General features: G+C 39.6%; 1 protein-coding gene across 1 annotated transcript in view; it reads left to right on the forward strand.

Annotated features, from left to right (window-relative positions):
* Positions 1-5,546: 5,546 nt before the first annotated feature.
* The window catches only part of LOC119420126 (alanine aminotransferase 2-like), a 25,944-nt gene continuing 10,163 nt past the window's right edge, over positions 5,547-21,327 (forward strand). The window contains 5 exon segments of the mRNA XM_037687507.1: positions 5,547-5,675; positions 5,677-5,892; positions 16,644-16,733; positions 16,871-16,979; positions 17,143-17,276. Coding sequence (XP_037543435.1) covers positions 5,547-5,675; positions 5,677-5,892; positions 16,644-16,733; positions 16,871-16,979; positions 17,143-17,276 — 678 coding nt within the window.

The following is a 21,327-nucleotide window of genomic DNA, read 5'->3' on the forward strand; positions in this document are numbered from 1 at the left end:
CCTCGGGGAGGAGAGCTCACCGGGACGACCGGAGGTTGACGTGACGGGCCAAGCATTCTTAACAAAGGTTGGACATCTACACAACTTTCCTTCTTCGTTCTTCTGACAGTGCTAATAGCTCGCTGAAGAAAAAATGGGAACCAATTACCCACTCTTAACGTTATTTATACGGACCGGGTGGGGTCCACACAGCAGGTGGGCGTGGACTAAATTTTTCAGTGCAATGCTTTGTATATCGGGATAAACCCATCAGCGACAGCCTTAAAGGGCGAAGCCTATATGAAATAGAACTGAACGAAGCAGGGGGCAAAGACAGAGGGGTCAGCTGCAGAGTGTGGAATCGATTACCTAATCGACTCGACCTTTTCAACAAAATACCTGACAAAATTATTACAAATGTCTACAGAGGCCTCCATGCTGGTAGACTGAGGCACGTTTAAAATGGGGTTTATAATGTTAAGAAGGTGGGGATTGTGATAATTTGGGATAAATATTTGTTTTTCTCTGATTTGATGGTGGTCTGATGTTTTCCAACATTTTCTAACATAACAAAAGAGACCTGAAGTTTGTCTTTATCCCATTTATGCTCAGCTTTCCTGCACTAGCGTCTGGCTGCTCGGGTGGTCGCATTTAACCAAGGGTTTTGAGGTTAATCAACGAGAGTCGATATGACACTCGTGGTGGTTTCTTTTTAGGTGGCAGTGAACGTGGGTAGAGCTTCCCTGTTCCCTTTTTCTTATCATCGGCTTGGGAGCACCTCCATGGATGGGGAGGGTGACCAGTAGGGGTGGGTGATATGACTCAAATATAATATGATATTTTAGAACATTCTGGCAATAACAATACATTTTGTGATCTAACAAAAAATAAACAGAAATCATAGTTATTCATTTGACAAAATTAACTTAACATGATGCTTTGCAGTATTGTATAAAAACAAACAACAAGGGTTAATTTTACTGCAATTACTTTATTTAGTAAAGTATTCGGTCTCAAAGTATAAAAATAAAAATCAGAAATTATCCTTCTGTTATTGAAATGGAAAAATTCTGCACAAAATAAAGAGCAAAATCCACCACAAAAACAAAAGTGCAGGTGCAGTTCCCCCAAAAAACCTAAATAAAATAAAAGCTTATGACCTACTGAGCATAAATGTAACGCAACAAAAAAAGTTGCCTTTTTTAAATGCAGTATATTCATTCAGCCTTTAATTATACAGGTTAATCCCATTGAGCCTCAGGGACTCATTTGCAAGAGAGACCTGACTTTTTACAAAGAGTGATGACAACAATAGACAATCATAAAGGATGCATACAAATTTAAATTATTACTTTTTTAACCAATGAAAATAAAATGGTAATTAAAAGGATAATTAAAAGGAAAAGTGGCGAAAAAAAACAGCTATGATACAGCTGAGCTGTGAGTTGTTTGTACTGGCAGTTTTCGAGTGGGGAGGCGGGGTCATCGTGAGGGAAGAGGCACTTGAGTGATGCCTTTGGCTTTTTAGCTAGCTATTCTTGCACACGGCAATCTTAGTGTTACGCCAGTACTGACAGGTGTGGGGGGGGGTTGCACAGTTCGGTTCGGTAGTTCGGCGCTCTCGGTTCTGTTAAGGAGTGGAGTGCCCTGCATGTATAATGGTAGGGGAAACACTGACGTATTTATGCCATGAAATTAGCATATCATGATATAATTTTTTTTCCTGGGCAAGTTTTTTTTACTGGTATGATCGTGAATGATATGATATAGCCCAGCCCTAGTGACCAGTTCTGGTTACTTTTCACTTCACTGGATTTGTTTGCAAGATCTGGCAAACCAAAAGAGCTGTGACATGAATGCTGAATATCACCACAAGGGATTTGATAATCTGGCAGTGTGGCTGTGAGCATGAGGCTTAAATAGTACTTGGAACAGGTGGACACAATTAACCTGATTGTGTGGAGGTGCAGAGGGGCGTGGCTTGAAAGCAAGGCTTGATCAGCGCATGATATAGAAAAAAACAGAGCATGACTTGGCAGAAATGTGACCGTAACATCTCCATCTGAAGCAGCAGCCCTTGTGGATGAATTTGTGTTGACACACAATTTACTTCGTACCACACAAGGTCATTTATAATGAGGATGATCCAAAACATGGTTGTTTGCCTTTGTTTGGGGCTTTAACCCACAAGCCCCAGCAACACTTTGGTTATAAGGGACCAAATGAACCAGTTAATCAAAATACCTGTAGATATTGTTTAGTGGAGGGTCACTGGAAGGAAGAGTGTTCCCTACGTAAATCCAAAATGTCAGGTTAAGCCTGCTGTAATGGCAACTTCTGTCCTAAAACAATTTGTTGTTTATCTGAAACTGGCTTCTCCACTTGGCCTTGGAATGGTCAACTTATCTCAAATTGCTCCTAGAGGATATGTAAATCATGAAGCTCTGCCCCCCTCCCTGCCCTGCACTTAACTGTGCAATGACAATAAAGTTTATTCTCATTCCCATTGCAGTTTCTGGCCATCGGGGTGAGTTTTTTTCAGTCACATGTTAGCTCTGGTTCTCATTCTAATGCTTTTTCTGCTTTCATTTCAGATGGTGTCGTGTCGTTGGTTGGTGATGGCATACAAGCCCCAATCAAAATTTTGAGAGATATAGGAGCTTTATATTTTATTTTGGAATCTGTGTTGCCATGTTCTCCTATGTCCATGCTAGTGGTTTTGTTCTGGTACAGGGCATGGGTCTAGTTCCATTCTCTTCTCCTCTACATCAGATTGTTTTAACATGCGATCTGGTAGAAGGTTATGTCGTGGTAGGTATACGATCCCGTTTGCCAGTAGAGGGAGTGCACATGATTTTGGGAACTAACCTGGCAGGGAGTGCAGTGTAAGCAGATGGAAAACCTAAAATCTTCAAAAAACAACTTTTGGTGCCCCCTGTACATCCATTTCCTGCCAATACCATGGTCCTTAAACCAGGTACTGGTAGCTTTGGCACTGTGTGCATGTGCCAAGTCCTGTTGGAAAATGAAATCTGCATCTCCATAGCAGCAGGAAGCATGGAAGTGCTCTAAAACTTCCTGGTAGACAACTGTGTTGACCTTGGACCTCAGAAAACACAGATGACAAACACCAGCAGATGGCATGGCACCCCAAACCATCACTGACTGTGGAAACCTGACACTGGACCTCAAGCAATGTGGATTCTGTGCCTCTCCTCTCTTCCTCCAGACTCTGGGACCTGGATTTCCAAAGGAAATGCAAAATATATTTTCATCATAGAACATAACTTTTGACCACTCTGCAGCAGTCCAGTCCTTTTTGTCTTTAGCCCAGGCGATACAATTCTGATGCTGTCTCTTGTTCAAGAGTGGTATGACATAAGGAATGTGACGACTAAAACCCATGTCTTGCATACATCTGTGCATGGTGGTTCTTGAAGCACTGACTTCAGCTGTAGTCCACTCTTTGTGAATCTCCCCCACATTTTGGAATGGGTTTTGTTTCACAAGCTTCTCCAGGGTGCGGTTATCTCTATTGTTTGTATACTTTTTTCTACCCCATCTTTTTTCCTTCCCTTCACCTCTCTATTAATATGCTTGGACATAGAGCTCTGTGAACAGCCAGCCTCTTTAGCAATGACCTTTTGTGTCTTGCCCTCTTTGTGCAAGGTGTCATTGGTTGTCTTTTGGACAACTGTCAAGTCAGCAGTCTTCCCCATGATTGTGTAGCCTACAGAACTAGACTGAGAGACAATTTAAAGGCCTTTGCAGTTGATTGAGTTAATTAGCTGATCAGTGTGGCACCAGGTGTCTTCAATACTGAAACTTTTCACAATATTTTAATTCTAATTCTCCTAATATTCTAATAATAACAATATTCTAATTTTCTCAGATATTTAATTTGGGGTTTTCATTAGTTGTCTGTTATAATCATCAACATTAAAATAAACATTTGAAATATATCAGTGTGTAATGAATGAATAAAATATACAAGTTTCACTTTTTGAATGAAATTATTTAAATAAATAAAAGTTTTTCATGATATTCTAATTTTATGCCCTGCGTCTGTATACATCTGAGAGGCTGAACCCATTAAACAAAGATTTTATATAGCATCTGAGGAGAAGAAACAGTTGGAAACGGAGGTAAAATATATGTTGGAAAATGGTATAGCTGAACTATGTTTTTCAAATTGGGCATCACCCTGTCTTCTACTTAAGAAGTCTGACTCAAAATTTAGACCTTGTACTGACTATCGGGAAGTACTGTACATAGCATTACTAAACCAGATCTTTTTCATCTCCCTAGGATGGAAGACTGCATAGACCAAGTTGGGTCAGCACAGTATGTTAGTAAATTCAGTCTTCTAAAGGGTTATTGGCAAGTGCATTTGACCAAAAGAGCTTGTGAAATAGCTGTGTTCAAAACTCTATCTGGTTTGTGCTCATACAAAGTAATGCCCTTTGGTTTGAGGAATGCTCCCACCACTTTCCAGCAGCTGATGAATCTGGTTGTGTCAGACGTGGAAAGTTGTGCTGTGTATCTTGATGATGTGGTCATTTACTCAGATTCTTGGGAGGAGCATGCCCAGCGAACAAAAGCTTGTTTGGAAGACTGGTGTGGGTCAGGTTGACCATTAATTTGGCAAAGAGTGAGTTTGCCATAAACTGATGATAGGTTAAGTATAAAATCTAACAAACAAAAGTAATAGTCTGTTTCCATAATGAGTGGAAAGTTTTGATTTATGCATGGCTACAAGTGTGCCAAACAGGTCTCAGTTGTAAATGAGTCTTTGAGGCTCAATGTGATTTATCTGTTTAAATAAAGGTTGAATGAATGAATGTGCAGGAAAATAAACAAACGTGACTCTTCTGTTAGAATATAGTAACATCCAAGTTAGTTTTTTTTTCCTGAACCTCATTAAGCATTAGTTTCTGGGAGTGGTACCTCAGACACGACCCCAGCAGAAACTAATCTGCTCCTCTGGAGGAATCTCCAAACTACAGGTTGTTTATTTGATGTCAGATCTTTTGGTGGGCTTTAATTGACTTAAAGAGAAACAGGAACTTCTGGTTAAGGCAAGAGTAATGAAACTCGGCAGTGTCTGAGTTTCCACCCTGAACAAAAAGAGAGGCTCCACACTTTGAGACAGGATAATCAAAAAGCTAAAAGTTTCATTTGAGCCAGTATTGTAATGTGGTTCTGGGAACCTGATGAACAGGATGGAGGTGGGTGGGTAACAGTACTTATGTGGTCACACAAGGGGCAGGATTGGGATACTTTCACTGGCTGGAGTTACTTTGCCTCCTAAACTTTACACAGACGAGAAGTTTCGATAAGGCATGTGGACGTTGCTTAGTTATTGCGCTCTGCTTCTTTTTTCTTTTTTTTCAACTTAAAAAGCGGATTTGTTGAATCTGGTTTGGAAAAGTCCAAAGTCTGGGTCATTTTAGGAGCATTGCAGTGCCAATAGTTACACAGCTCTGATTTCCCTCCTGTCATTCGGGTCACACCAGGTAAATTCTCTTAAAATTTTATTTTTTACAAAAAAGAGCTGTGTAAATAAAATGTCAACCACACATTTGCAGCTGCTTTGCCCCAGCCTCCTGCTCCTCAACACGGAGCGGAATGCTCCATTAGCCGACGGCTCGCATCAGTCCCCCAGCACCCAGAGTTTTCGATTTGGCTCCTTTGACTTTTTCTGTGTCCTCCTCTTCATCTTCTACCAACAGAGCCTTATCGAGTCAGAGCACCACGCGACTTCCCAAAGAGAAAATGTCCAAGAACGGGATAATGTCCCTGGCCAAGGTGCTGACCATCGACACCATGAACCCAACCGTGAAGAAGGTGGAGTACGCCGTGCGGGGACCCATTGTGAAGAGAGCCATGGAGCTGGAGAGGGAGCTCAGTCAGGTTAGTGGAATCGGTACCACTTTACAATAAGCCTCCCCTTATAGATGGAAAATAGTTTATAGATGCGTTAATTCCTCTATAAACACTTTATAAATAATTTATAATTGTTTATTATTCATTAATTAAGGGTGACGGAGACAAAACTAGCCATTTCCTTGCCAAATAGTGAGCCAAATCTTTTCACCTATCCATTTCATGTATTGTTATATTAAACATTTCAAACTAAGTTACTACCTTGTAAAGCACAATAAGCATTTGTAAACATACTTCTTTAGCATATAATGCACTTTATGACTGCATTACAAGTATCTACAACTAATATTATATCCTACCATGGAATCTATACCATCTGGATCCTCTGTCTTCCCTCTCCTTTAAGTCCACTTAAAAATGTCTGTCCTCTTTTAGATTGTTCAATTTAGGAAGCTCAAGTGTTTTGTGATGATCAAGATTTGCTCCAGATTCTTTTTATTGTCATTTTAAAGCAACACCATCACGGTCTCTTGTAAATGAGTCTTCGAGGCTCAGTGGGAACTAAGCTGTACAAATAAAGGTCTAGTAATAATAATAAAGGAAGCAGTTTTCTCTTCAAAGACCATAAATTAGTTATTAATTTCTAAACTTGATTTTTATTGATAAGGAATATCAAAGTTGATACTGTGAAGTAGATCTTTAATTCTTTTATAAAATACTTTTTTCTTTGTTTTAGCTGGTTTGTATTATCTGCTTTTATTTGAGGTTCACTGTCCAACCTTTAATTGATTTACATAGGTTCTGCTTGCATTTATTGATTATCCTAAACTAAAATGTTTGTTTCTTTTTCATGTTCCAATCTTGATTTTAACACTAACTCCGTTGTAAATGGAGGGTTTGGAGGCAGAACCCAATGGTGCAGGCAGGACTTGGAGACTCAATGGTTAAATTAAGAAATACTTTTAATAAACACAAAACAAATGAGCTGGCGAGGCAGCTGTACTTGTATAAATACTAGAAAACATGTAGGAACACGAAGGGACTCAGGAGGGATTGCCAGACGAATACAAGTCGATCCCCAGACAAGGAATAACACCAAGACACAGACTTGTATACAAACACTGATGAGGACTAAACACAAAACACCTGTCAAGCTCACAGGTGTAGGAAAGGGGAAATCACACGAGAGGAAACAGGACAGAGACACACCACTAGAGGCACAATTACCACAACTCACAAGTTCAGCATTTATATAAAAGAAAAAAAAAGTTTTTAGTTTATCATAAAGCATTTATTTTCCAGTTGTCACAAATTATCAAATCTGAGGGTTTTTTTTGTCTCTCTCAGAGCTCAATCTTGCTTTCACTCTGTTTGTGGCAGCTGCTAATGAGTGCAGTCTTGTGTAAAAGAAAGAAACAACTTCTCTCTTGAGTGTGTTGCTCAGGAAAGGATGGTTATGTGAAAGAGTTCTGCAGTGCTGACCAGCAGGGGCTGAAATGATAGTGGTAACTTTTTCAGCAGATAATTCACTGGTCCCAACAATGTTCTGTTTACTCTGACTGAGCCTTGTCCTGAACTGATCCCACTCTTTAATCAGACCTTCATCCAGTTCATTTATTTATTTTTCTCAAAATACAAGAATTTCACCAGGCGTTTTTGATGTTTTAGTGCTCAAAAAGCAGAAGATATGAGCTGGAGCCAGCTAGTAAAACCCAGATATGACTCTGAAGGATTTGTTGCAGTTTTAGTGGAGACGTGATGCGATGCTCTTAATATTTTACAGCTGAGGATATATAGCTATTGATTGGGTTTTAAATCCAGGACAGAGGAAGTTCAGCAAGTTTTTTTTTTCACAAATGGCTCCAGAAGACTTGCATTAATTTTCAGCCCTCTCCTTTGCAGAACTACTAAACTGAGCAACTCTTATTCTAATTTTCAGTAGCACAAACTTCGCTTCCACTTTATCCAGCTTTGTTCTGGATGGTGTTGGGTTACTTTAGGAAACAGGTGTCAAGGTAATGTGTATTATTTGCACTCACCATGTTCCATAACCTTTCTGCATATGTACTGTGATGTGACTGATAATAAACTGTCCCGTCTAATAATCACTCTTACTGTCACCGGTCAGTGAGGAACAGAAAGAATTAGAAAGTTCCTGGGGACTGCCAGGCTGCTGCCGATTTAAATTGTTGAGATGACAGTACTATCCAACATTTTTCAGTCAGGTCATCTGGACAGTTTCTTTATTTGTGCTAAAATGTTTCGCCTTCGATCCGAAAGGCTTCATCAGTCAAGGAAACACACAACACAAAACTGATTCTTCCCCCAACAGTTTACTCCAAAGTGGAACAAACCAGTTATGTTGGTGCTAAGATGGTCTCTTTGTCACGCCCCCTTCTCCATTGCCGGCCCTCTTCCTTGTTGACAGTTGTGTCAAACTAGTTGAAAACAACAAAGTCCATGCTCAATAATCCAGGTGTACAATCCAACATTTGGATTCAATGTTTGGAACCATTTTGATTCAAGATGGCTGCCACAGCTACCTCGGCAAACACAAAATTAATTTCCAATGGGGAAACATGGCGTATTTGTTAGCAAAATACGTTGCCATAGTAACTCCAATTACCAATAAAAGTAATAGCTTCCTTCTTGAGAAGGAGCCGGTCATTTTGATATAACGTTTGTGGGCGTACACGTTGCGGTTTGGGCTGCATTAACGGAGACGTAAGAAAAATATATAAACACTTAGGTGTAGAATAATAGATGCCTTCCATGCATTGCATGGAGGCAGTGCATTGCTTTACAAGTGCACTGCTCTCCTATGCATTGCAATGACGGTCCCCAACTAGTTTTTAATATGCTCAAGGTTTGATTGATATGGATGTGATATGGTGACATGTCCTCAAGAAGTCAGATTTTCCTTCTCCCTGACTGCAGCAGAGTTTGATGACGGCTCAGGCAGGGAGAGGAAGGGCTGAGGGCTGGTGCCGGAAGTAATTACTTTAAACTAATCACAAAAAAAAAACTGTTAAATCATGTCATCTGGACAGTTTTTTTTGTGGTTTTTTTTGAGAAATGATTTGTCTTTCATCTGAAAGACTTCGTCATTCTGAGGTCTGCCACCAAGAACTTATAACTAGCAACTTATTGATGTGTTTCAAACCAGTCTTCTGTGGAATTCCAAGAAATTGGCTTTACACGTGCAAAATGGAGTGCCATCAGTCCAAAACAATCATTCATCATGTACAACAATCAAATGTTTTACAACTGATGGCCAACTGGCTACTTACAGAAACAGCCTGAGGACACCTGGCCAAAAAGTTTCAGAAAAAAGGTTTGTAAGCTCGGCCATCCAGGTGAATCAAACAAACAAAAAAAGATTACATCATGTCATCTGGACATGACATCTGTGGTCTACACATCTGCAAGCCAGCAGTAATTATTTCAGGGATGAAGATGTTCACATCATTGATAGAGAGGAACGATGGTTTGAGAGAGGCATGAAGGAGGCCATCTTTGTGAAGAGCTGTCCATCATTAAACAGGGGCGGAGCCTCCGTGGTCAACTGTCCCCCTCTTACAATGCTGTGATTGCTAGTATCACTCAGCCCTCAGTGAATAGTAAACAGCCATCAGGGTGCTAATGATCCATCCTTAGGCTGATGGTCCTCTTGATTATGTGAACAGCTGGTTCTGGATGTCAGCATCAAACTGGTTGATCTACTATGAGAAGGTACTATTTATAAGGTTCAAGGTTCTTTATTATCATTCACATCACATGTGATACATGAGGTGGAATGAAATTGCATACTCAAGGTCCCAGTTACACCCAAAAATAGCAAAAATATAAAGTATAAAAAGAAACGGCATATAAGGATCTTAAGATGTACACTAAACACTAATGTAAAATAATACAGTATGTTAAACAGCAGCCCGAACATGAGTCTGTAGTGAGCAGATAGTTATGAATACTGCAGCATAAAGGCAAGAAATCAGCAGTATGGATAATCAGCAGCACAGATAAGTCACATTACCAATTAAAAAAAATGAACTGCCACTATGACCTGCCACCAAGAATTGTCTTATAAATTCAGTTCAGTTTACATATAGCACTAAATCACAACAGAAGTCATCTCAGGGCACTGTACAGAAACATTCATAAAAAGGAACTAGCAGATTGCTTTGAGTCTTCACTTTATCGCAGTCTCCCATCCTGAGCAAGCACCAAGGCAACTGTAAATAAATAGCACCTTATCGATGTGTTTCAAATCAGTCTGTTGTGGAATTACCAGAAACTGGCTCTACACATGCAAAATGGATTTTTAAAAAATCTATGAAACTAATTTTTTCAGTTCAGGTAGTCAGAACGGTCAGCGTTTTCAGACAGGGAAGTATGACCTTATGAATGCATTGATCTATTGATTGATGTAACTGGCACCCTGTGTACACAATTTTGTTCCACCTCATGTACCACGTGCGATGTGAATGACAATAAAGAACCTTGTATCCTTGAATCTTTTGTGAATGCCAGCTATTCTCCAAAGCTTTGTCAATAAATCTGATGATACACCTTGGTCTGTTTTGGAAATCTCCTGTTTGCTGTTGATAAGATGCTTATTTTCTCACCTTCTCTGACTGAAGAAGTCCTTCAGATGAAGGACGAAATGTCTCAGAAAAAAAAAAGAAACCGTCCGGATGACTGACTGAGCACTGTTGGATTTGTACCTGGATTATTGAGCATGAATTGTTGGTGTTCATCTTTTTAGCTTCTGTTCACAAATTTTATCCTAATAAAATGCAACACTTTTTTTATAGTAAGTGATGGAGGACATTGAACTTCTGCCCTTTTGCAAAAATGGTTTGTTTCCAGAAGGGCGTCATCATGAATGGAGGGGTTCCTTCACAAAGGGGAGTTTCTTGTGTTTTTCAATGTTATTGGCTCAGCCTGAGATATGCCTCTTAAGTGCAACCAATGGCAGAGCCAACAGCCCAGGTTTCACAAGCTGTGCACAGGACTGTCCAAATCAAACAAACAGGCTGTTCTGATTGCTGCAGGATGTTGGGGTTTGTGAGGTTCCTCTGGTGACTTCTGCAGTCATGCTGTTTGTAGTATCTGACGTGAGCAGCTTGTATTTATACTGTGTCAGGACTCCCAGCTGCCCCACAGATTACTTCATAAAGCTTATTTCATTGGCCTGTAGCACAGTAACTGAATACTTTTATGTTAGTAAAACTCTGAACTATTTTTATAAACTGGTTTACTGCTGTGTCAGTTCTTGTATCTTTTTTCCATTTCAGTTCACAGTTTATGAAGCGTGTTGTAATGTGTGAGAACGCTAACTGCATGATCACATTGTTTGTTCAGGTCACAACTTTGACCCAATGTTCACACAGTCTCTCTCATCCTCAGCAAGGTTGTTACACATAGAGCAAGCAGTAGTTTGCAGCCACAGTAATTGCTCTGAACAATGATACAATACTGAGTTGATATAGAACCTCAGATTGTGAAATTGTTTGGAGACTTTTTAGACATTTCCCAAATTCCATAATCTGCTTTTCTGAAATATGATTTTTCTTTAATTTTATGTTTTTACATTATCTAACTCCCAGCTCATGTTTTTATTTTCATTCTTTTCACTCCTATTTCTTCCTGAGTCAGGTGGGTTTTTGGAAAGCAAATGAAAAAAGCAGTACAACATGAATCATTTAAACACCCAGTCACTGTAATAAAAAAGGGAGAGGCACAAAGGAGCTATATAATAATCTCTGTTGTCTAGTTTTTATATGAAGTTATTTTTTCTCACTAGTAAATCCATGAGTAATTGGCTTCTTAGGAAACGTTTTACAAAATTTAGGTTAGAATCAAATTCAGGAAAAACATATGAAAGACAGTGAAACAAACTGAGTGGATAGTTCTTTACTACTTTGAGTGAATGTGTGCTGTGAAGGCTGTTCTTGTGAAATTCTGCAAAGCAGCAATGTTTTTATTTTAATATATATATATATATATATATATATATATATATACATATACACACATATACAGGTGTTTCTCAAAAAATTAGCATTTTTTTTTCTCACAAAAAAAAAAATAAAAAAATTAGCATATTGTGATAAAGGTCATTATTTTCCATAATGTAATGATAAAAATGAAACTTTCATATATTTCAGATTCATTGCACACCAACTGAAATATTTCAGGTCTTTAATTGTTTTAATACTGATGATTATGGCATACAGCTCATGAAAACCCAAAATGCCTGTCCCAAAAAATTAGCATATCATGAAAAGGTTCTCTAAACAAGCTATTAACCTAACCATCTGAATCAACGACGTAACTCTAAACACCTGCAAAAGATTCCTGAGGCTTTTAAAAACTCCCAGCCTTGTTCATTACTCAAAACCGCAATCATGGGTAAGACTGCCGACCTGACTGCTGTCCAGAAGGCCATCATTGACACCCTCAAGCAAGAGGGTAAGACACAGAAAGAAATTGCTGAACGAATAGGCTGTTCCCAGAGTGCTGTATCAAGGCACCTCAGTGGGAAGTCTGTGGGAAGGGACAAGTGTGGCAGAAAACGCTGCACAACGAGAAGAGGTGACCGGACCCTGAGGAGGATTGTGGAGAAGGGCCGATTCCAGACCTTGGGGGACCTGCGGAAGCAGTGGACTGAGTCTGGAGTAGAAACAGCCAGAGCCATCGTGCACAGGTGTGTGCAGGAAATGGGCTACAGGTGCCACATTCCCCAGGTCAAGCCACTTTTGAACCAGAAACAGCGTCAGAAACATCTCACCTGGGACTGCTGCTGAGTGGTCCAAAGTTATGTTCTCTGATTACAGTAAATTTTGCATTTCCTTTGGAAATCAAGGTCCCAGAGTCTGGAGGAAGAGAGGAGACACAGAATTCACATTGCTTGAGGTCCAGTGTCAAGTTTCCACAGTCACTGGGGTGCCATGTCATCTGCTGGTGTTGGTCCACTGTGTTTTATCAAGGGCAGGGTCAATGCAGCTAGCTATCAGGAGATTTTGGAGCACTCCATGCTTCCATCTGCTGAAAAGCTTTATGGAGATGAAGATTTCATTTTTCAGCACGACCTGGCACCTGCTCACAGTGCCAAAACCACTGGTAAATGGTTTACTGACCATGGTATTACTGTGCTCAATTGGCCTGCCAACTCTCCTGACCTGAACCCCATAGAGAACCTGTGGGATATTGTGAAGAGAAAGTTGAGAGACACAAGACCCAACACTCTGGATGAGCTTAAGGCCGCTATCGAAGCATCCTGGGCCTCCATAACACCTCAGCAGTGCCACAGCCTGATTACCTCCATGCCACGCCGCATTGAAGCAGTCATTCATGAAAAAGGATTCCCGACCAAGTATTGAGTGCATAACTGAATATGATTATTTGAAGGTTAGTGTTTTTTGTATTAAAAACACTTGTCTTTCATTGGTGGGATGAAATATGCTAATTTTTTGGGACAGGCATTTTGGGTTTTCATCAGCTGTATGCCATAATCATCAGTATTAAAACAATTAAAGACCTGAAATATTTCAGTTGGTGTGCAATGAATCTGAAATATATGAAAGTTTCATTTTTATCATTACATTATGGAAAATAATGACCTTTATCACAATATGCTAATTTTTTTAGAAGGACCTGTATATGGTATGGTATAAAGTTTATTAATTTTAAAAAAGTACAAAACAATTCCATAACAATATAAAAAAGATACAAAAGATTTAAAATGAAAGGCAGCAGAAAGAAGAAAAAATCTTATTATATCTGCCCCTTTTTTCAAACAATTATTTCAATCATAATAATTTTCAAGTAACAGAACAAAATGAATCTCTTCCTAATTTTTCTAATTCTAATACAAAACACGCACTAAGCTACTTCATATATACTTTTCTAACAATTCAGTTTTGATCTTTTTCTTAAATGTACACATTGACTTGGCATTTTTAACATCACTCTCTAGACCAGAGATATTATATATTATATAGATATTATAGATTATATATATATATAATATATGTGTATATATGTGTGTGTGTATATATATATATATATATATATATATATATATTATATATATATATATATATATATATATATTAGTGTGTGTGTATGTATACATATGTGTGTATATGTTTTACAAACCCTTCTCACACTCTTGCAATGATCTAAACACTTAAACCTACTAATTTATTTAACAGTGTACTTATGTGTAGCTAGTAAATTTTACTCACCAGTGTAGTGGGATACTTAGATAAAGTGGTCTGGTCACCTCTTTAACATTAACACTTGGTGTACAATCAAAATAGTGAATGCGAGTCAACCTCGATTAAAGTAATAATGGTGAATTCTTGGCAATGTTGCGATTCCCCTCATTCAAATAAAGACACAAAACCCGATCAATTAAAATCTTAATTCTGCAATGTTTATTTTCAGTTTGAACAACAACAATATGCAATTATAGCAAAATATAAAATATGAATGGATAACCAAATAGGGTTTGTTCAGAAGGATAAATAATATAAGAGAGAACAAAAAAGGTTGAATCATGTCATCTGGACTTCGTTTTTTTTGTTAAAAAGAAACGTTTCGCCCCTCGTCCAAGAGGCTTCGTCAGTCTGAGGCCTAGCCATCTGGTATTACCCAGAAACCACCCTGACTCTTGTGTTTCAAGCCTGCCTCAGATACCCCTGAAGTCTGGCCTTTTCACTAATGGTTTCAAAAACACAAAGTTTGTTTTCTCAGTCATCCAGGTATATAACAACAAAAAAGGTTGAATCATGTCATCTGGACTTTTTTAACAAAAAAAAACGAAGTCCAGATGACATGATTCAACCTTTTTTGTTGTTATATACCTGGATGACTGAGAAAACAAACTTTGTGTAATATAAGAGAGCTTAAACCTTTGAGAAGAGATGTTATTCCATTTTATGATTAACATTAGAATTTAGGTAAACTTTATCTCAGAGTCATAAACTAAAGGTGTCTAAACTTCGTTGGCACTCAGAGATGTTCCTTTCATCAGAAGAAAGATGTTTGTCCTAATGGAGAGCTGTCCATCTCATTACCCATTATGGATACGATGAACGGAGGCTGGTATTTGTCATTGCAGAAAGTAATGGACTCCTCCAGAACTTCATCCGGCCAGACAGCACCATCTTTCTGGGATGTTTGAGAAAATTCTATGTACGCCTCTTTATTTCTCAGCTGGCTCGCCCTGTCCGAGGGTAAAAAGGAATGGAGCCTGGCTTCCTGCTGACTCCTGGGGCAGGCTCAGAGCCAACTCTCAGCCAGCGACTCTTCACTTTCCAGCAACACTTGTGCAACAAACTCTGGAGACCCTGCCTTCCATGCCTTCTTTACCTGATTCTAGAAAGGGATGGTTCCTATTCAATTGTATCCAATCAAGGCAGCTTACCAACGGTGGGTGTAAACCAATCTGCATTAATTAATTTTAATTGTATAACACCTCAATCTTTTAGAGATAATACAGTGACTTTGTTTACATGATGACACAATTTCTTCACAGATGCAAATTTTTTTTTTGGTTTTCTTCACACAATACTGGCAAACAACAGGGTTTCTGTTTGAAGCTCTGTGTTCAAGTGGGTAACACCCACTCGTTACAATGGTAACCAAAGTTCTGGGGGTATGGCAAAGTTCTGTTCAATTGTTGATATCGACTTCTTTCGGAGACTCATTGTCCGTCTTCCTCAGGAAGGAGGGATGATTACCACAGAGGGGATTATAATCTTATGAGGAGTCATCTTGTTTTACCCAGGAATAGAATAGTGAGTACAGAGGGTTAATTTCCATACAGTCAATTTGGGGCCAGGATCAGAAGGCTGAGTCATTTCTAACAGATTAGTACACAGAGAAGGTGTGTATGAGTTTAGTTACCGTGTCTCTGAGGACAGTTTATGGACTTCTGAGGGACAGTATGTCCTGAATCATAGAACACTACACCAGCGCGTCCTCACTCGGAGATCCTTGTCATTGGCCGGATGAAACGATGAAAAATGTCTCATTGAGCTTCAGATGAACCATGGCTGCATGCGTCTGCTGATGGCTTGTTGTTGGCTCGTTGAAAAACACGAAAAAAGTCCCATTGAGCTTTATATGGAGCGCCGGACTTTAGGCCATGCGCATTTGCACGGAGGTCCACGTGGGTGGGCTACTAGCTCTCAAGATTCACAATAGATCTTGTAGTCTGGTTCTGTTCTGGGGACGCCAATCAGATCAAAACTTTACTCTGCCTTTGGGTTTTTTCAGCAGAATGAAATGGAGCTTCTGGGCAGGGCCCTGTTGCCCTCTGAGAAATGTGGCCATTATGAGTGGGAATACAGTGGAGGCTTACTGGAGAAAACTACAAAATTCAAATTCAAAAATACTTTATTTTATTTAATTTCCCTCTGGGATTAATAATTTAATTTCCCTCTGGGATTAATAAAGTGTGGGGTATAAAGTATAAAGTAAAATGGCACCGCCTGTCCGAAGTCTTTTATATTTTCGTTAACTTTTTACTTTACAGTACTGTATCCAGTAATGTCCCAGTCACGTGAGTAGTATTAAAGTTGACAATCATGTGTCCTGTACAATTTTTTTGTACAATAATTTGAACTGTATGTCTACAAACTGCGATAATGAGTCCACAGAAGTCGAACCGTGAAGTAGCGCGAGACTACTGTATGTAAAAATATTCTGATCAGAAACGTTCGTTTCCTCAGAACATTTTGTACATTTATCTTTCTATTTATCAGGGGAGGAAGAAACCCTTCGCAGAAGTCATCAAAGCCAACATCGGTGATGCCCACGCCATGGGCCAGCAGCCGATCACTTTCTTTCGGCAGGTTAGCTTCCAAGCCCTCCCCTCCTGTTCTATTTAGAACTGATTAGTCCTTCCTTAGATAAATTTGAGCCAGTTTGTTTAACTGCACTGAGGCTGTGCTTTCACATCCTTCTGCCCATCCATTGTGTTGGTTTTTAGGTGTTGGCTCTCTGCTCCTGCCCTGAACTGCTGCGTGACAGCACATTCCCAGAAGATGCTAAAAGTAGAGCATGTCATATTCTGAACTCATGTGGAGGAAACAGTATGGGTGCGTATGAATGTGATTGATTATGATGTGTCAACTCAACAAGCTTTTAGCAAATACTCTGGTTGCTAATTATCATATTTCTATATCAGCTGGATGTTATACATCTGTTGATTTTTCATTTTTATAACTATACTAAAGCATAATCTCTGTATTTCCCCCTCAGGCTCCTATAGCCCCAGTCAAGGTATAGAATCTGTGCGCCAGGATGTGGCTCGTTACATTGAGCGGCGGGACGGCGGTGTTCCCTGCGATCCAGACAACATTTACCTCACAACAGGCGCCAGTGAAGGCATTGTGGTACAACACAACTCTTATTGTTTCGTGTCTAAAATGAGACATTTGTCACTCTCTCAAAATGCAATTTGTGTTTTAAACAAAACTACAATAGGAGTTTGCAAAAGTCTTGAGCAAGCCCTCCTTTCTTTCACAAAGTAATTCTTATCTAATAGCTTTTGGGCAATAACCTTCTTTGGGCAAAAAGGCTGTTTTATAATTCTGTAAAGGATTTTCCAAGAATTTTTACAGCATCAGACAAAAGAACTGGGAATAAATTTTGTCTGCAAAAGGCTGCTGTTAACAAAGGTTATAAGAAACTATTTTAAAATAATTTGCTACTTAACAGAATAGAAAATTTATTTATTTCTTTAATTTTTACTTTTCTTTTTAAGATTTGTTGACACAGGCTCTTTTTTTCTTTTAAGCTATAGTTGCCATCTTGGATTTTTGATTTGGACTCAGTATGTGATTGGGAACGTTCTCAGCAATAACCTCACCAAATTTCAGCTCTATATGAGCAAAAATAGCTGAGTTAAAGCAATTTAAATGTAGCTTTTACGACCATCTTGAATTTTAATTTGATTTAGTATTTAATGTGCATTGCTCTCAGCTACCATCACACCAAATTTTAGCTGAATAACTCAAAAAATGTCCGATTTATGGTATTTGTCCTATTTAGCTCATGCAGCCATCTTGGATTTTTGATTTGCAGTCAGTCTATTAGGGATTGTTCTCAGCTACCAATACACCAAATTTCAGCTGAATAGCTCTAAAAATGACTGACTCATCATATTTTTTCCCTTTTAGCTAAGGTGACCATCTTGGATATTTGATTTGCATCAGGAATGCATAAAAACTCCCTCTCAGCTACCAACGTACCAAATTTGGGCTCAATATCTCAAAGAATGCTTGAGTTAAATGTAATTTTGTTTGCTGAGGTTGCTGTGGCAGTCATCTTGAATCAAAATGGCTCCAAACATTAATCAATTCTAGAGATACATCTGATGATTACTTTCTGTGAGTTTCAAACAAATCCAACAAGCTGTTCATGAGGTATGTTGCCAACAGACCATCTAAGTTTACATAAACAGTAGTCCCTCGCTACTTCGTGGTTCGTTTTGCGCGGACTTGCTCTATCACAGTTTTTCAAAGTAAGGTTGGACATGACACACAATTGGCTGATGATGGATGAGCCGCAGGATTGGCATAGAATTTTTTATTTAAAATGAATTATTTTAAATTATTTAGCACCTGTTGCACAGATGCACATGTCTGTGTGCAGCCCACAGCTGCAGAAAAAGCTTCTTCCTGCAGCGTATCACACCTCCACTCTTCCACGAATCATGCATATATACATACACACACACACACACACACACATATATATATATATAAATATATATATATATATATATATATCAGTAGTAGTGAACACATCCATTTGTAATATAACATAGATGAAAGATCAAAAGTTTAATCTGAGTAAATGTAACATTTTAAAGGAAAAATATGTTGATTCAAAATTTTACAGTGTCAATAAATCCCAATAAAGTTGGGACAAGTAGCAATAAGTGGCTGGAAAAAAGGAAATTGAGCATATAACGAACAGCTGGAAGACCAATTAACACTAATTAGATCAATTGAAAACATGATTGGGTAAAAAAGAGCTTCTCAGAGTGTCAGTGTCTCTCAGAAGCCAAGATCGTAAGTGGATCACCAATTCCACCATTGTTGCGCAGAAAGATAGTGCAACAATACCAGAATGCTGTTACCCAGCGTAAAATAGCAAAGACTTTTAAGTTATCATCATCAACCGTGCATAACATCATCAAAAAATTCAGAGAATCTGGAACAATCACTGTGCGTAAAGGTCAAGGCCGTAAAACTATACTGGATGCTCGTGATCCCCGTGCCCTTAAACGTCACTGCACCTCAAACAGGAATGCCATTGTCAAGGAAATAACAGAATGGGCTCAGGAATACTTCCAGAAAGCATCGTCAGTGAACACAATCCGCTGTTGCCAGCTGAAACTACAGTGCAAAGAGGAAGCCATTTCTAAGCAAGCTCCACAAGCTCAGATGTTTGCACTGGGCCAGGGGTCATTTAAAATGGAGTGTGGCAAAATGGAAGACTGTTCTGTGGTCAGATGAGTCACGATTTGAAGTTCTTTATGGAACACTGGGACGCCATGTCATCCGGACCAGAGAGGACAAGGATAGCACAAGTTGTTATCAACACTCCGTTCAGAAGCCTGCATCACTGATGGTATGGGGTTGCATGAGCGCTTGTGGCATGGGCAGCTTGCATGTCTGGAAAGGCACCATTAATGCAGAGAACTATGTTCAGGTTCTAGAACAACATATGCTCCCATCTAGACGTCATCTCTTTCAGGGAAGACCCTGCATTTTTCAACACGATAACGCCAAAAAACATTCTGCAGCAATCACAACATCATGGCTACGTAGGAGAAGGATCCGGGTACTGAAATGGCCAGCCTGCAGTCCAGATCTTTCACCTATAGAGAACATTTGGTGCATCATAAAGAGGAAGGTGCGACCAGGAAGGCCCAAGACGATTGAACAGTTAGAGGCCTGTATTAGACATGAATGGGAGAGCATTCCTATTTCTAAACTTGAGGAATTGGTCTCCTCTGTCCCCAGACGTCTGTTGAGTGTTGTAAGAAGAAGGGGGGATGCCACACAGTGGTAAAAATGGACTTGTCCCAACTTTTTTGGGATTTGTTGATGCCATGAAATTTGGAAACGATAGATTTTCCCCTTAAAATTATACATTCTCTCAGTTTAAACTTTTGATCTGTGATTTGTGTTCTATTCTGAATAAAATATTAGATGTTGGCATCTCCACATCATTGCACTCAGTCTTTATTCACAATTTGTTTAGTGTCCCAACTTTTTTGGAATCCGGTTCGTGTATATATATATATATATATATATATATATATATATATATATATATATATATGCTACATTGCCAAAAGTATTTGCTCACTGATCCAAATTATCAGAATCAGGTGTTCCAATCACTTCCATGGCCACAGGTGTATACAATGAAGCATTTAGGCATGCAGACTGTTTTTACAAACACTTGTGAAAGAATGGGTCACTCTCGGGAGCTCAGTGAATTCCAGTGTGGAACTGGTAGGATGCCACCTATGCAACAAATCCAGTCGTGAAATTTCCTCGCTCCTAAATATTCTACTGTCGGATGTATTATAAGAAAATGGAAGTGTTTGGGAATGACAGCAACTCAACCACCAAGTGGTAGGCCACGTAAACTGATGGAGTGGGGTCAGCAGAAGCTGAAGAGCATAGTGTGAAGAAGTCTCCAACTTTCTGCAGTCCCTACAGACCTCCAAACTTCATGTGGCCTTCAGATTGGATCAAGAACAGTGCACAGAGAGCTTCATGGAATGGGTTTCCACGGTCGAGCAGCTGTGTCCAAGCCATACATCACCAATTGCAATGCAAAGCATCGGATGCAGTGGTGTAAAACGTGCCGCCACTGGACTCTAGAGCAGTGGAGGAGCGTTCTCTGGAGTGGCGAATTGTACTTCTCCATCTGGCAATCAGATGGACGAGTCTGGGTTTGGCGGTTGCCAGAAGAACGATACTTGTCTGACTGCATTGTGCCAAGTGCAAAGTTTGGTGGAGGGGGGATTAAGGTGTGGGGTTGTCTTTCAGAAGCTGAACTTGGCCCCTTAGTTCCAGTGAAAGGAACTCTGACTGCTTCAGCATACCAAGACATTTTGGACAATTTTTGGACAGATCCTGGAACTAGCAGGAAACATTGTTCATGACAGTGGAAGGACAGGATGGTCCCTCGGCATCTACAGCTGGCTGTCCGCAGCGACGAGGAGCTCGGCAGACTGCTGAGAGGAGTGGCCATCACACTGGGAGGAGTTCTGCACGGCATTTGGGCGGTCCTACAGCCCGGAGGAACCGAGAGGCCAGCTGAGTCTGGGTGGACGGATCGGACGACATCTGCAGCCAGTTTCTTAGGATCCACTGTGGGATGGACCTTTACAAGAGATCCTTCCTGCCTACAGCCATT

Source organism: Nematolebias whitei, chromosome 1 (genome assembly GCF_014905685.2).
Source record: "Nematolebias whitei isolate Nwh7 chromosome 1, NemWhi1, whole genome shotgun sequence".
Classification (NCBI taxonomy): Eukaryota; Metazoa; Chordata; class Actinopteri; order Cyprinodontiformes; family Rivulidae; genus Nematolebias; species Nematolebias whitei.